Source organism: Xenia sp. Carnegie-2017, unplaced genomic scaffold (genome assembly GCF_021976095.1).
Source record: "Xenia sp. Carnegie-2017 unplaced genomic scaffold, XeniaSp_v1 HiC_scaffold_16, whole genome shotgun sequence".
Classification (NCBI taxonomy): Eukaryota; Metazoa; Cnidaria; class Anthozoa; order Malacalcyonacea; family Xeniidae; genus Xenia; species Xenia sp. Carnegie-2017.
This window is the reverse complement of record NW_025813469.1, coordinates 7178037-7192420: the sequence shown is the minus strand read 5'-3', so window position 1 is coordinate 7192420 and position 14384 is coordinate 7178037. Positions and strand designations below refer to the sequence as shown.

At 36.3% G+C, this 14384-nt stretch overlaps 4 protein-coding genes across 4 annotated transcripts; 1 reads left to right on the top strand and 3 right to left on the bottom strand.

Annotated features, from left to right (window-relative positions):
* Positions 1 to 181: 181 nt before the first annotated feature.
* LOC124435944 lies at positions 182 to 2659 on the bottom strand. The gene is made up of 4 exons (XM_046985877.1): positions 2526 to 2659; positions 634 to 766; positions 270 to 463; positions 182 to 187 (listed from the first exon to the last, which is right to left on the bottom strand). Exons 1-4 carry the CDS (start codon positions 2604 to 2606, stop codon positions 182 to 184), a joined length of 414 nt encoding a protein of 137 aa, XP_046841833.1. The 5' UTR covers positions 2607 to 2659.
* Positions 2660 to 4917: 2258 nt separating this feature from the next.
* LOC124437412 lies at positions 4918 to 6114 on the bottom strand. The gene is made up of 3 exons (XM_046987388.1): positions 5990 to 6114; positions 5731 to 5899; positions 4918 to 5444 (listed from the first exon to the last, which is right to left on the bottom strand). Exons 1-3 carry the CDS (start codon positions 6097 to 6099, stop codon positions 5079 to 5081), a joined length of 645 nt encoding a protein of 214 aa, XP_046843344.1. The 5' UTR covers positions 6100 to 6114; the 3' UTR covers positions 4918 to 5078.
* A 1461-nt stretch (positions 6115 to 7575) lies between these two features.
* Positions 7576 to 9998, bottom strand: LOC124437408. The gene is made up of 2 exons (XM_046987384.1): positions 8889 to 9998; positions 7576 to 8577 (listed from the first exon to the last, which is right to left on the bottom strand). Exons 1-2 carry the CDS (start codon positions 9993 to 9995, stop codon positions 7927 to 7929), a joined length of 1758 nt encoding a protein of 585 aa, XP_046843340.1. The 5' UTR covers positions 9996 to 9998; the 3' UTR covers positions 7576 to 7926.
* A 2239-nt stretch (positions 9999 to 12237) lies between these two features.
* Positions 12238 to 14025, top strand: LOC124435943 (zinc finger MYM-type protein 1-like). The gene has a single exon (XM_046985875.1). The coding sequence runs from the start codon at positions 12238 to 12240 to the stop codon at positions 14023 to 14025; it is 1788 nt and encodes a 595-aa protein (XP_046841831.1).
* The last annotated feature ends 359 nt before the right edge of the window (positions 14026 to 14384 follow it).

Here is a 14384-nt window from a genome sequence, read left to right as displayed (position 1 = left end):
CTTTGTGGATCTGTAACCCAGTAGACTTGGCTAAATTTCAGCATTTATTTGCTACTTCTAACAATTCATAACAACTTTTACAAATATTTTTGTAGTAGAAGTTTTCTTTAGGTAAATTGTCTTTCCTTTAGAATGGATTGAAAGTTACAAACCATCACGTTATGTTTATAGAGATGCTCAACTAAATCTACGCACAAACAATCAAAGTAAAAATCATTCCCTTATATCATAATACTGTACATATGTACAGTGGGTAATAACAGCTGTACCTGTGACAAAAGCTGCTTTTTCCCTTTTTTTACTTGGTTTGTGCGCTGCTTAACTGTCAAGTCATGAATGTCATTGCTTTGAACAGCCTTTGCTCTTTCTGCCCAAATCACACGTTCCTCTGTCCCTAACAAGTTCCAGTGGTCTACAGCTAACTTCAACCTCTCAGAATTAGAGCTCAGCTGCTTGCATTCCTCTAAAATTACAAAATGCATATTTACAAAAGGCATTTAACAACAGAAAGAAACAAAGTACTCTTTTGGGTTTAAATGATGACTGCACAGGTTTTGTCTTAGCACTTTTGGTGGAATAAAAATGATACATATTGTGCAGGCCATAAAAAACATACAGTTTGTAGATCAGAACCTGAGTTCAGCACATGTGAGCAAAAAAGATTATATGCTGTAGTTCTACGCTTTGAAGGGCACAGTCTTAACTCCTCATCTTGATGAGAGCTGGCTTTTCTTTTTCTGGATTGCTTTTCATTCCCAATCCATTTCTAGAAGAAATAACAATAAAAACTTTTTCTTTTTCTTGTAGCTAACCTGGTTCACCAAGGTTATTTACTACATGGTGTATGAACAAATAGAGTACTAACATGATGCCTTCAAGTTATTTGAAGAATAGGATATGCTAACTTAGTCTAAACAACAAAAAATTATTATGTTAAAAAATATAAATGCTTCTTTGCAAACCAAACAATCAAACAATTTCATTAGAAAATTCTGCAACAAGCATGAGCTTATTTCACCAGTAACAGAATTCATTAAGTATGTAACTAAGAACCACCATCTATATGAAACTTCTTTCTCAAATTATTCATAAATTAGGAGAGTCAAAAAAGTAAAAAATGTGACTTATTCCAGCACAAGATAAAAATTTTTAGGGACTATTAACCTAATTAATAAGAAAATTTGTTAAGGTATATTAATTTAGGTTTTGCCTTGATCACCTTCAATGGTATGCACCCAATGCAATTGAACCTTCAAAGCAATTATATACATAATAATGGGGTGACTAGCAGAGAGTAGAAATTAGAAAAACATCTCTAGCATTTACAATTTAAGGTAGATTCAACATTATTGAGTCTCCATAAACTGCAACGATTCTGTCATTCGCAAACTTTCAAAAACATGCAATGAATACAGCATAGTCTGCTCAGTCATTTATTCATGAAACGCAAAATTTCACTTGCTGTGAAAACTATGGATTTCTAAAAAACAATTAATTAATGATAATATTCTCAAATTTATCTACATTTCAGGATTATTATTTGCAAAATGATAAGGTCCCTGTTTGTTATAGCATGAATCCCAGGCAAATCTTTCATGGAAAATGGAAACACCAGTGGGCATTAAAAATGTGTTATGGAGAAAATGCGCATTTAATAATTTAATTTTTGGAAAACCATTGTTGAGGGAAAATTCAGGGAAAACCATAGGTTTTCTGATTATAAGATTTGTGAGAATGTTACAGAATGCCTGCCCTTAAGTTCCAACAAACTCAGAATACTACGAAAAATTTGTGATCAACAGTCTTGAAGGCATACTCAAAAATAGAAAAATTACCAAATTTTCCCATCCCTTTTTAAGATGTACTACCTGTGGCACCTCTATACTATGATATGAATATTATGAAATAAGTATATGTATGTAAATACTATGATCTTATTACTTTTATAAAGGAGAAATTGCATTATTGAAGAAAACTACAGATCGATTTAATGCAAAAAGATATAGTAACCAGTGGTACATACATATTACATCTAACAACAGAGAAAGATAAAAAGCTCGAGAGGGTTGAATACAAATAAAAACAAGATTGTTGTTTATAGTACATAGTAAAAACAAGGGTGAGTATAAAAATATAATAATTATACGTTTAATAGGCCAAGTTAAAATTGTAACAGTAGAATAAATTTTACAAACATCGTCAGCAAACGTTGCAATTTTCAATTGTCAAGCAATACTAAATATAAACACACTGGTATTGTGGTACAGTCAGAAAATAAACCATGCTCTCCCCAATAAAGGGAAAATCCTAAGTATATCTGTTTATATATCTCTGACAACTTGTAAACTGTCTATTACATAAGTTAAGGGTATATAATTAGAAGATATAAAATGCACACTATATTTAATGTCATTTACAGCAACAATAACTAAACCCATCAGATCAAAAAATACTGGCGAAGATCACTCGTTGCTAATGAAAAAGAAAGCGCGGGTAAAAAATATAAACTCGTGCATTCTGTTTACCTTGACTCTTTCAAACGTGATATTAGCTTGGTTCGCAGCTTCTTGGATGACATCCCTCATACTAGCTGCTGTTGAAATCATTCCTCGATCATAATAATCCTTCAAGATCTTTTTTTGTTCGTCATTTAAAATATCATAAGCAGTGGCGTGCGGTCATGCAAGCGTAGGCAAGCGCCGCTTGCCTAAGCATTTTAACGAACAAAAATTTTTTGGATCAATCTCTGAGCAAAATTAGTTTAAATTTTTCTGTTCTAAACAATGTCAATGTAATCTTTTGTCTAAATTGTCTTTACAGTTGAAATGCTTGCTATTTACACGCGATTTACTGTCGTGGTTTTCGGTTTCACTTTGCTACACTTGTAAGATGAGTCAAGTGGATTAAATATACCTTAAAAATTTCTTATTTATTAACCAAGGCAAGCGCGCTTGCCTTCGGAGCTCAATTTGAACATTTGCGCATGCGTTAATCTAGATTTGGAGGCTTCTTATTCGAGGAATATCGAGAAAAGGCAAGCGGCGCTTCTAAGGGCGCCGCTTGATAGCGATTGGTCAACAGTCTTGTCACGCCTGGCATTTTTGCATGCCAAAACGCCAGTTTGTAAGTCATTGTGTTCAGCGGTTTTTGTACAAAATACTTGATTAAAATAATTAATTAATGAAGATGGCGGCTGTTTCTAATGTGCGATTTTCAGCAGAAGAAAAATTACATCAAGAAGACATATACAACAGCGCCGTTCAACAGCCACCTTCCTCCTTAACAAAAGTTGAAGAGGCAATTTTCGCATTAGCAAGTGACATGCAATGCGAAAATGTGGAAATTGTCTCAAAGCGGTTTGTTGGGCAAGTGCAAGCTACACTTCAACTTGCAAAGGTCAACTTTGACACACAACAATAGTTCGCTGAGATTGATGGGACTTTCTATCAATCCAACTAAGCTCTTAAAGGAGGAGTCACGAATTTGGCTAATGGGGATTCGTCGACGACTTGGTGGCAAAAAAAGCATCAGAAACCCATATTATGGGGAAATTACGAGGGTTACTCCGCATACTTTTTTTGCTACCATGATGCGTACTGTTCGCACTTTGGATAGTTTTGTGGCTCCTTTCTGTCACCAGGTTGAAAACAAGAAGGCTGAGGTGATATCCTTCACCTCCAAGCGCCTTTTGAATGAGTTGCTTGTTTTGTTGTCTGTCTTGTCCAAGGAAGATTTTGCTGCTTACCTAAGGCGAAGTTTTAGCGGACGTCGCAAGGGTCAAACAGCAGCAGTTATTGTAACCGAGGTGAAAGACTTTGTTTATTCAATGATGAGCCTTCCAGTTTCTTATTTTGTACATAAAGACAAACAAACATAAAATTTGCCTAACAGCAAAAGAAGCAACTCATTCAAAAATTAAGAAATCATATGAAAAAATTCAACCTAATTCATGTCATCCCTCTAAAAACAAAGAGATCTACAAATACCTTTTAAATTTATTTCAAATAAAAAAGTTAAAACCTGACTAACAACTGAGCCATTTATTAGCTCTTGGTAATTGTTGCATTGCCTGCTTTAAAAACAAAAATAGGGCAAACTAGCACATTGCCTGCAAATACTAGACAGTAAATTTTTCAATGAGGACACCACCCTCTGGCTTCTTCGAGTTTTTATTAAAGTTGACAAAGGTTTAAAAAATTAGTTAAACTACACAAATATCAGTCAATGTAAAATTCAGATAAGTATAATATATGCAAATTTGATTGTATGCACATGTAAAGCTTGCATGCTCTAACATGTACATATTCTGGTAAGATTAAGTTGCACAGATTATACTTGTCCTAATGTGATAAAAGACTAAATAGTTTTGTTACATTGTATATATACAATTACAATATTACAACTTATCCAAACAAAAAACTAATTTTAAAAATCTTTGTCTTCATTCAGCTTGTACATAAAATTACTTTGCTTTGTAACAAATCACAAAAAAAGCAAATGCCAAATCAAAAAGCAATTGTTAAATAATTGTTTTTTTTGTAGAATGATTGCTATAAGCAATTACAGGGAGACAGTTCTCTGAACAATTAGCCCCAAAGAGCAGGAAATTTTCATTGCAACATGTCCAATGTTTAGAAAACTTACCAGCCAAGAGCATGCTGAATCATCTCTTCCAAAAGGTCTCCACCAATAGCAACATGAAATGAGTTTGGCTGATTAAAGTTGAAAAGTTTATACTTACCAATGTTCAAATAAAATTCTGCAAGCTTAACAAGAATATCTTCTATATCTCTGTAAAACCATTGACCTTCTCACACTCATCCAACCCATTGCACAGATGTTCACTAAATAACTTACCAATATCAATAGATTTAATGTATTGCATTAATCTATCATAGGGAACCAGCCGAGGGTGGGACATTTAGCAACACTAACACGTTTAGCCCTCTTACTACCACATATCTGCTCATATGAGCTAGCCTTATAAACTCTTCTATACTTTTCTTTGCCCATAACTCCTTTGCTATAATACACAGCAATCGATCTAAACATATTCTCATCTGATCTTTCGAACTTCTTCAAATCTTCTTTGTAAATTTTTGGAAAACCTTGCTCTTAAACTTACTGCACTTTTCTAATCCTTTTACTATATCACCCACTTTGCACTTTTTTTCTAATGTCTCCAACATTCCAATGGTACCAGGCTTTGTATCATCCTTACTACCTCCATGAATGGCATTAGCCGCCAACATTGTCTCCATCCTGCGTGTTCGACCAGTGGACTCCACACAACCTTGCCCAGTTGGTTTGTTTCTTCGCCTAACAACTGCCTTCCTGCCTATGCTAAAACCTTTCTCCTCTTGTTCCTCCTGCCTACTTCCACCTTCAATGAACTCTGTCCTGATGCTATCTAACTCTTCTACTTCATTCACCAATTTCTTTACCTGTAAAATTTATGAATACAGTTCCAGCACAAAAATGGCATACATATTCTGATATAAAATACAAGCACAAACAGTTCACACTAAAAATACAATTAAACTGAAATAGTACGCCTTGGCGCTAAATATGTCGATTCTGTATAAAACAATCTTTCATTAAAAAATAAGCCTATCATTACAAAATTCGACACATCATGTCAAAATATTGCATATGGTATTGACTTATTGACATATAACAAGATCGAGTAAGCAAAGATCATTTCAAATAAAACTACTAAACATTTTTTACCTTATCATCAAGACGTTTAAGCTTCTTAGACACACATTTTGCTTTCTTTTGCTTGCTCATATTTCCTTCCCATGCCAATCTTTCGTTGCGCATGTATTCCCCAACATTGAATCGTTTGTAATTCGTTGCCTTGCGGAACGGCATGATTGACGCTAAATTATCCCATTTTCTTCAAAACAAAAAACATACGATTGTAAGAAGATTATTTATCTTACCAAATATCCGAAATTTAAACAAAAGAATGATCGGATAAAGAAACCTATACAAGCCGAAGTTAGAGTAAATTATCAAATTTCGCCAATCGACGCCATTTCGCCAAAAACCCTCGAGGAACAAGCTCGTCTGTTGAAAAACTATATGTGTAACCATAGCAATTTAGATATCAAAATGATCCTCTAGTTATCCTCTATAACACTCTTGTGTTCCCAAGTAGCTCAAGGAAAACGTTTGCTGGAAAATCATCGACAAAAATAAGGAATTTGTTGTTCGATAAATTCGTTACCAAGCTTCCAAAAATGTCGCGCGCCGGCAATAAAATTTGGCACATTCTAATTCTCTAATTTTGCGCACAAAAATGCCAAGCGTACGGTGGCCTATATCCGCCATGGCAAAATATTTCAATTACAAATCTAAAACATTAGTAACTACGTCACAAAGTTAATACTCACGGCAAAACATATATACTCACGGCAAAACATATATACTCACGGCAAAACATATATACTCACGGCAAAACATATATACTCACGGCAAAACATATATACTCACGGCAAAACATATATACTCACGGCAAAACTTTATTCCTTTATATCAGTACTGCCGGTTGCTTTCTTTGACAATATGGCGGATGAAGAACAACCTCAACCTGATGTCATTGACGAGAAAAGTTTGATAGAATACTATTTCTATAAGGGATTTGAGTACAAAGATATTATTTTATTTTTAAATACTTATCACAACATCGAAATAAGCAAAAGAACGCTTGAAAGAAGACTGCAAAAATTTAATTTGCGACGTAAAAACCCAGTGTATGATATCAATTTGGTCACTGAAGAGATTAGTCGTTTGTTAGATGGGCCTGGCTGTATTCCTGGTTATAGACATGTGTGGCATTGCCTGAAATTAAAAGGCTTTCAGGTACCAAGAATAATTGTGGAATTATTGCTTCGACAGCTAGACCCTGAAGGATGTGAAATGAGAAAAATACATAAGTTGAAAAGAAGAGTTTATGTAAACGAAGGTCCCAATGCAGTATGGCACGCTGATGGCTACGACAAGTTAAAGCCATATGGCTTTGCTATCCACGGCTGCATTGACGGGTGGAGCCGAAAACTTTTGTGGCTATTTGTGACGCGATCTAACAACTATCCTGATAATATTGCTTCTTATTACCTTGAAGCTGTGGATAAGTATGGGGGCTGTCCTGTTGAATTAGTAACTGATTTGGGTACCGAAAACGGTAAAATGGCTGCAATTCAATCATTTTTCTGTGATAATGAAAATGCTCACAGATATGTTGGATCCCCAAGAAATCAACGCATCGAAAGTTACTGGTCTATGTACAGGAAAACCCAGTCTTCTTGGTGGATTAACTTTTTCAAGGACCTTGTTGACTATGGCAGACTTAACATGTCGAACGAATTTGAGAAAGATTGCTTGTGGTTTTGTTTTGCACACCTTATTCAAAAACATTTGACTGAAACATGCGAGCATTGGAATACACATAAGATCAGAAAGTCCAGGCATTACACAGTTGATGGAAGACCAGATGTGCTGTATTTTTTACCACATGGTAAGGGAGGAGAATCAAATCTTATTGTGTCAGTAACAGATGACAAAAAGTCGTATGCAAGAAATCATCTAATTGAATCGGAGACCTTTAACTTGTATTTTGAATACATTGAATATGTAATGGTTGATAAAGATTTAATATTCCTAAAATTGGAGGAAGCGCTGGAACTTTTTGAAAACATTGTCGCTATCTCCAAAGGTGCTTATGGAGATTAAGTATTTTTAGTTAGGCAGATTTATTTACATGAAAGCTACAATTAGCGAAAACAATTAAAGAACAGCTCAAACGTATATTAAACAATATCACTTTATGTGTCTTATTGTGTGTTTATAGATATAAGAACTCATAGTCAATGCCAACTTTAAGACTTATTTAAGAAACAGATTTACACAACAGATGTCATGCTAAGGCTTTGCAAATGCTTGTCCCTTGCAGTAAGCAAGTAAAAACAAATCAATGAATTCTTTCTCTGTTTGCATGTGACATGTTGGAAATGTAATTTCTTTGGCACATGCTCCAACTCTTGGGAAACAAACAGTGTGCTGAGGGTTACGCTGCATGCACTCATGGTCAAACAAAACTGTTATACCAAATTTCTCTCCTCCAACTGGTTTGTGCCATTGGCCAGTAATCCATTGCATGATACCAGCAACTGACAAATCAGGTGATTCAAAATTATCTGTAGAGGGGAGTGATTCAATCTCTGGGATTGTTTGATTTGCTGACAAGTTGCCCAATTCATGATCATAATTCCACGCAACTGCACTTTTGTAACCAGATACACGGCCATCATCAAATGACAACAAAGTATCCTGGAAAAAGTCTATAATAGATTCTTCGACTTTCTTTCTAGAAGAACCGTCTTCTGAGTACATAGGATTTATAATGGAGAGTAAGTAATTGGCATCAGGTTCCAAAGTTTTCTTGAAGTTGCCATTGACAAATAGTGGCTTGCAAGCTTCAGGGTCATTCTTGATTAAGTCAGGTAGCCCATATGCTTTCATACCACCAAGAAACTCATTCATATACAAAGTTCTACGATTCAGGAGACTAACCTAACAAAATAGCACATTTAAAATAGTTACTATGAGTTATAAACCTTAACTTTGATTTCTATTCTGAGGCTACTGCTAACTTTAAAACTGGAAAATAGAGCTCAACATGTATGAGATACTTTTTTTCTATAAAAAGTATGTAAAAGTTGTCAAATTTGTCATATGTTTATCAACTTTAGGTGGTTATTATGAACAGCACCATGACCTTAAAAAACTCTCATTACATGCATTTAAGACAAGCTTCACAAATCATTGTTAGTCATTTAAAATTCTATATTTTCAAACCATGTAACACAGTGAATATCAAATACCTTGATTGAACCAACAATTGCTTCAATGTTTTGTTTATTCACTGGACCTGTATAACCATGCTCAAGAATGGTATCAACATAGTCTTCACATGATGATTCAATTTGCTTTATTAACTGATGCTCTTTTGGTGACAGATCACTTGCTTTGATGTTGTGAATATCTACACCCTTAACCATCATATCGAAAGTAGCTTCATCAAGGAAACATGGAGGTGGCCCCCCTTGAGCCATGGATACTGCAGCTATCTCTCCACAAGTATGGTAATTGCTATTCTGGACATGTAGAGTAGAATCAACTGGAAAACCATCTGGAAACATTATTTTTTCTATTTCTCTGGTAGCTTTTTCTAAAAATTCTTTGGCCATTGCACCAGAATCAATACCATCCTCTCCAATAATGCGAACTCTAAAAATTCTTGTAATAGGGGTTTTCTTCGCTTCCCTTTGCCACAAAGATAACAATCTTGTCAGGCTGATTCCTCTTCGTACTACCAAGAAAAATTGGTCCAATTCAGCATCTACCTTGTCACCCAGTTTTTTGACAACATCTACGGGATCTTTTAGTATTTTTTCATAAACTGAGCTGACTGCTTCTGGATTCTTGTGAATGAATAGAGGAGATGCATAAGCTTCTGTATCAAGTTGATATTGCAGTTTCTGGGCAACTTTTGCATCTTCACATACCCTCTCTGATTCTTCAGTGTTGCACAATTCACGAATCGAATCCTGCTGATAAAACTCATCTTCTTCATACATAGTATCAAAAAGTTTGTCCTCTTTGTGGGAGTTGAATTGGTCAAAAATACCTTCGGAAATATTGTGGTCTTCCAAGGTGCAAAGGTACATGGTAATTCTTTTAAAATCTTTTCCTATCTCAACTTTATAATTGTCAAGTTGGAAAAAATCTTTCGTTCCAGGCATCAGCTGAGCATGACTTCCATCTTCATAAACCAATATATGTTCTTGGGTGTCATCAAACTTTCGATCAAATGCTTTGTATTTTTCAACAGCTTTATCCAGTATGCTTCGATAATTGGAGGTCTTTGGAACAACAACCGGAAGTTTTTTACCCCACACGGCTTTTAATTCATTGCCTACAATTTTCATCAGACCAATGTTGATTGTGACATTTTGATCACTATTATCATTGACTTTTTGTTTTTTCTTGGGGAAAAGTATGTCCAGAAATTTGCTCTTTGGACTTACGTTGCATGTAATCTTCAAGCGACAAAGTTTTGGTTCACCTGAGATTACTGGCCTTCCAAAAGATCCCTTTTTGTTGGAGCTACAGGTTGCAATGCATATGGATGATTCTCCTTCGCTGGAAGATGTTTGTGGCTTCCAGTCAGGTGGACCAATCTTTGATTGATCAGCCTGGCATTTCCAGCAGTATTGGGATGTGCTTCTAATTTTTGAAGAGCAATTGCAACAAAACCTATCAGTAGATGAAATAGAAATGCAGATTATGAAAACGTTTATAAAAAATTGCCTAATCATTTCTACCAAAAGTGGCCTGAAATTAAAGGATGTTAAAACTTTGCAGCGAGTCGTTATCCAAAATCACGTCCGTTACAAGTTGTGCAATTCGGATATAACAAAAACAATATCTTGAGAAAGAAATGCATAAACTGTTTTAGAAAATACACTGTCATCTTAAAAGTTCTGATGAATGAAAATATAATATAAGGCTAAAATTTTCGAGTCATGTGCACTTTCAAAGACCACTGTCAAAGACGTATAAGATTCAAATTCTTATAGGCAATATAAGAGCAAGCAAGTTGTCCACTATTTGCACTCAAACTATCAGAATTTCCTTCTAACTGGACAAATGTCCATTGTAGCGTTGACCTTGTCTGAGCGTTGCTTTCAAGCCATATCAACGCAGAGTTGACACAATTCAAACGCTCTTGCCTCATCCAACTCATCATGTGAACAAAGCAGTAAAATGAGAATAATCAATCTGAGGAATTTCAGGTAACATAATTTTCAATCAAACATAACCAATCAAAATAAAAAGCTAGAAAAATTTCCGTTCATACTTACACAAAGTCGCTAGATGATGGCGAACTTTCTTTTCGATGATCCGCCGCCATGTTGATCATGTAAATGCATATGAAATGAATAATTGAACATATGATTCAGGAAGTGCCAAAATAAAAAGCCATTTCCGGTTTAATTCTTAAAGTTTTGCCGTGAGTATATATGTTTTGCCGTGAGTATATATGTTTTGCCGTGAGTATATAGTTTTGCCGTGAGTATATATGTTTTGCCGTGAGTATATAGTTTTGCCGTGAGTATATATGTTTTGCCGTGAGTATATATGTTTTGCCGTGAGTATATATGTTTTGCCGTGAGTATATATGTTTTGCCGTGAGTATATATGTTTTGCCGTGAGTATTAACTTTGTGACGTAGTTACTAATGTTTTAGATTTGTTATTGAAATATTTTGCCATGGCGGATATAGGCCACCGTACAAGCGTGTGTACGCTCGCAATTTTAAACACATATCAGCGCACGAATAATATTCGTATATTCAACACATTGGACATCCGAATTATTCACGCCGTTAATGTTATCGTTTATTAAAAGATGACTGAGATCGAAAGGTAATGTTCTGATTTCTAATTCAAAGTAGTAGGTGTTTTACTGGTTATTTTATTATTTTCTGCGCACAATGTGCGTAAACAAGCAGGGGCCGCAGTCTGCAGAGATATCGAAATGCACACAAACGTGTGTTGTGGTAAAGTATGACTAGCATTATGACCAAAACACTATGCTCTTGTCAGTCTTGTGTCGTTGAATTCGTAAATTAATGACTAAAAATAAAAGGTACAAGATACTAAATAATACACACGACTCTCCGATATTCTGAAACGTACGAGTCAGTGCCAGACACATTTTGAAGAAAGGGAGAACACGTTGCCATGACGTCATCATACCAAAATATAAACATTAAACAACGCCATGGCCTCAGTTTGAAACACACCGTGCCAATTTTGTGCGCGAAACTGGCTGTTCTTAATTGTTATAATCACGACTGCTACAATACATTTCGCGCCTATTGTCTTGCAATTTATGTATGTAGAAGATATTATCTGTAGCATGTAATACAAGAGCATATATTATCAAGAGCATATTTCAGATATTATCTGTAGCATGTAATACAAGAGCTTATATTGACATGAGCTTCCTTTTGCGTAGTAGTTTTGATATTTGTATCCGGTAGATATCATGTAACTGATGTAAGGTATAAATAAGATTGATGTTCCTAGAAAATATATAGCATAGGAATTTTCATCCTTTTATGTTCTACTTCTACATTCGGTATTTTCACGACACCTGTACAACATGACTGAATGCATTGTGGAATCACTGTTATCCCGCTCATTTGGATTGAGACCTTTTTCCGAGAAACGAGAGATCGTCGAAGGTGGCCGTCCCACTCCTGAGTTGCAAGGACTACATACAACATCCAAGCGAAGTGGTAAAGTCTTTATTCGAAGTTTTCAGACGTCAAATTACGACAAGTACAAATGGCTGGCAGGCTCCTCAAAATTGAATAAGTTATTTTGCTGGCCGTGTCTTTTGTTCAACTCAACAGACAAGACAGTCTTGTGCAAGAAGGGATACGATGATTTGGCCAACCTGTGTAATGCCGTCAACAGACACGAGAAAACGAAGACACACTTGTCCAGTTGCCTAATGAATGCCAGTTTTGGGCGTACACGCATCGACATGCAGCTAGACGAACAGGATCGTCAACACATCTCAGCTCACAACTTGGTGGTACACAAGAATAGAGAAGTACTTCGCCGTTTCATTGATGTTGTTTGCTTTCTTGGCAAACAGGAACTTTCTTTCAGAGGTCGGGTGGAGCTGGAGGAGTCTGCCAGCAGGGGCAATTACGTCGAATTGATAAAACTGCTAAGTGCATATGACCCCACGCTTGAACAGCATCTTCATACAGCAACCGTGTTTTCTGGACTTTCTAATCGTATCCAGAACGATTTGATTATTGCTGTCAAGGACGTTATGTTGAAAGCAATAAAAGATGAAGTGATGAGGAGCCCATTTGCCCCTATTTCCCTGGATGAAACCTCCGACGTTAAGACCTTATCGCAGCTAACAACTATAGTTCGCTATGTCAACCCAGATGGTAAAGCTATGGAGCGCTTTCTTGGATTTACCGATGTAAGTGAGGATAGAACTGCGGCTAGAATGAAACAAGAAGTCGGTAAAACCCTGAACGAGTACGGATGCGGCGAAAAACTGATTGCCCAAACGTATGACGGTGCGAGTGTGATGTCAGGAGAACTGTCCGGTTTGCAAACACGAGTAAGAGAAGACTATCCACATGCTCTTTTTATCCACTGTTGCGGACACGCATTAAATTTGGTCCTTGTTCAAGCTGTCTCGTCAACTAAAGAGTGTCGTATATTTTTTAAAACCGCCACTGGTCTTTCATCCTTTTTTCACGCCTCGTCCAAGAGAACATACCTGTTGGACACAGTTGTCGGCAGACGCATTCCCACTGGAACAGCTGTTCGATGGCACTATCAGAGCAGGTTAATCCATGCTGTACTGGAGACAAGAGCAAAGCTGCTCGAAGTTTTCGAATACATCATCGAAAATGATGACGAGTTTGACGGTACGATGTTAAACGAAGTGAGGGGCTACCGACAAGTTCTTGCAGATTTCCAGTTTGTGTTCTGCCTTAAAATATTTTCAGAAATATTTGGTCTTACGGATGTTTTGTATAATATCATTCAGAGTAAGCAGTTCGATATTGTCTTCTGTGTCACGAAAGTTCGCGAGACGAAAGATAAGATTCAAGAACAACGAACAAAATGCGTAGATTATTGGAATTTTACGTCAAGTATCGTCAAAGTAGCACTGAAACGCGGGCAAAGTGAAGAGGATGTAAAGGCGTCCTTCCGTCAAATGTTTTTCTGTGTAGTCGATACCGTTGTCGTGCAGATTGACTCTAGATTCGAAAGTCTTAACAGCAGAGCATTCGTTTCTTTGTTGGATCATTCAAAGCACGAATTGTACAGCCGGAATTTTCCCGAACGAGAGCTGCAATCGTTGCAAGATTCATATGGAACATTCTTTAATCTTCAAGCACTAAAAAAGTGAACTAATCGTTGTATACGCATCTGCCGAGCTCAAATCGAAACCTGTTTTTGATATGATATCAAAAATAATCGAACTTGACTTGAAAGCCTGTTTTCCAGAGGTGTACCGATTATGTCAGCTCATTCTTACTATGCCAAGTACGTCCTCCTCTGCAGAAAGATCATTTTCGGCTCTCAAGCGTATCAAAACGTATCTTCGCAGTACACAAGGGCAAGAGCGACTTTCTGCATTGGCTACAATTTCAATCGAGAAGGAGATGTTGGTAAGTTTGCAGGGGAAGCCACGATTCTATGAGGACGTTATAAAGGAGTTTTGCGCAAAGGAAAGACGGATGGAATTTACATTTAAGTAAATCTGTT

Excerpts from the sequence above, each read along its gene's own strand:
- LOC124435944 (XM_046985877.1), bottom strand. The coding sequence starts at position 2,606 with ATGATTTCAACAGCAGCTAGTATGAGGGATGTCATCCAAGAAGCTGCG. Across the intron at positions 767-2,525 it reads TCACGTTTGAAAGAGTCAAG|AAATGGATTGGGAATGAAAA; the intron begins GTAAACAGAATG and ends TATTTCTTCTAG. Across the intron at positions 464-633 it reads CTCACATGTGCTGAACTCAG|AGGAATGCAAGCAGCTGAGC; the intron begins GTTCTGATCTAC and ends TTGTAATTTTAG.
- LOC124437412 (XM_046987388.1), bottom strand. The coding sequence starts at position 6,099 with ATGGTTACACATATAGTTTTTCAACAGACGAGCTTGTTCCTCGAGGGT. Across the intron at positions 5,900-5,989 it reads TCTAACTTCGGCTTGTATAG|AAAATGGGATAATTTAGCGT; the intron begins GTTTCTTTATCC and ends TTTGTTTTGAAG. Across the intron at positions 5,445-5,730 it reads TTAAACGTCTTGATGATAAG|GTAAAGAAATTGGTGAATGA; the intron begins GTAAAAAATGTT and ends TAAATTTTACAG.
- LOC124437408 (XM_046987384.1), bottom strand. The coding sequence starts at position 9,995 with ATGAAAATTGTAGGCAATGAATTAAAAGCCGTGTGGGGTAAAAAACTT. Across the intron at positions 8,578-8,888 it reads CAATTGTTGGTTCAATCAAG|GTTAGTCTCCTGAATCGTAG; the intron begins GTATTTGATATT and ends CTATTTTGTTAG.
- LOC124435943 (XM_046985875.1), top strand. The coding sequence starts at position 12,238 with ATGACTGAATGCATTGTGGAATCACTGTTATCCCGCTCATTTGGATTG.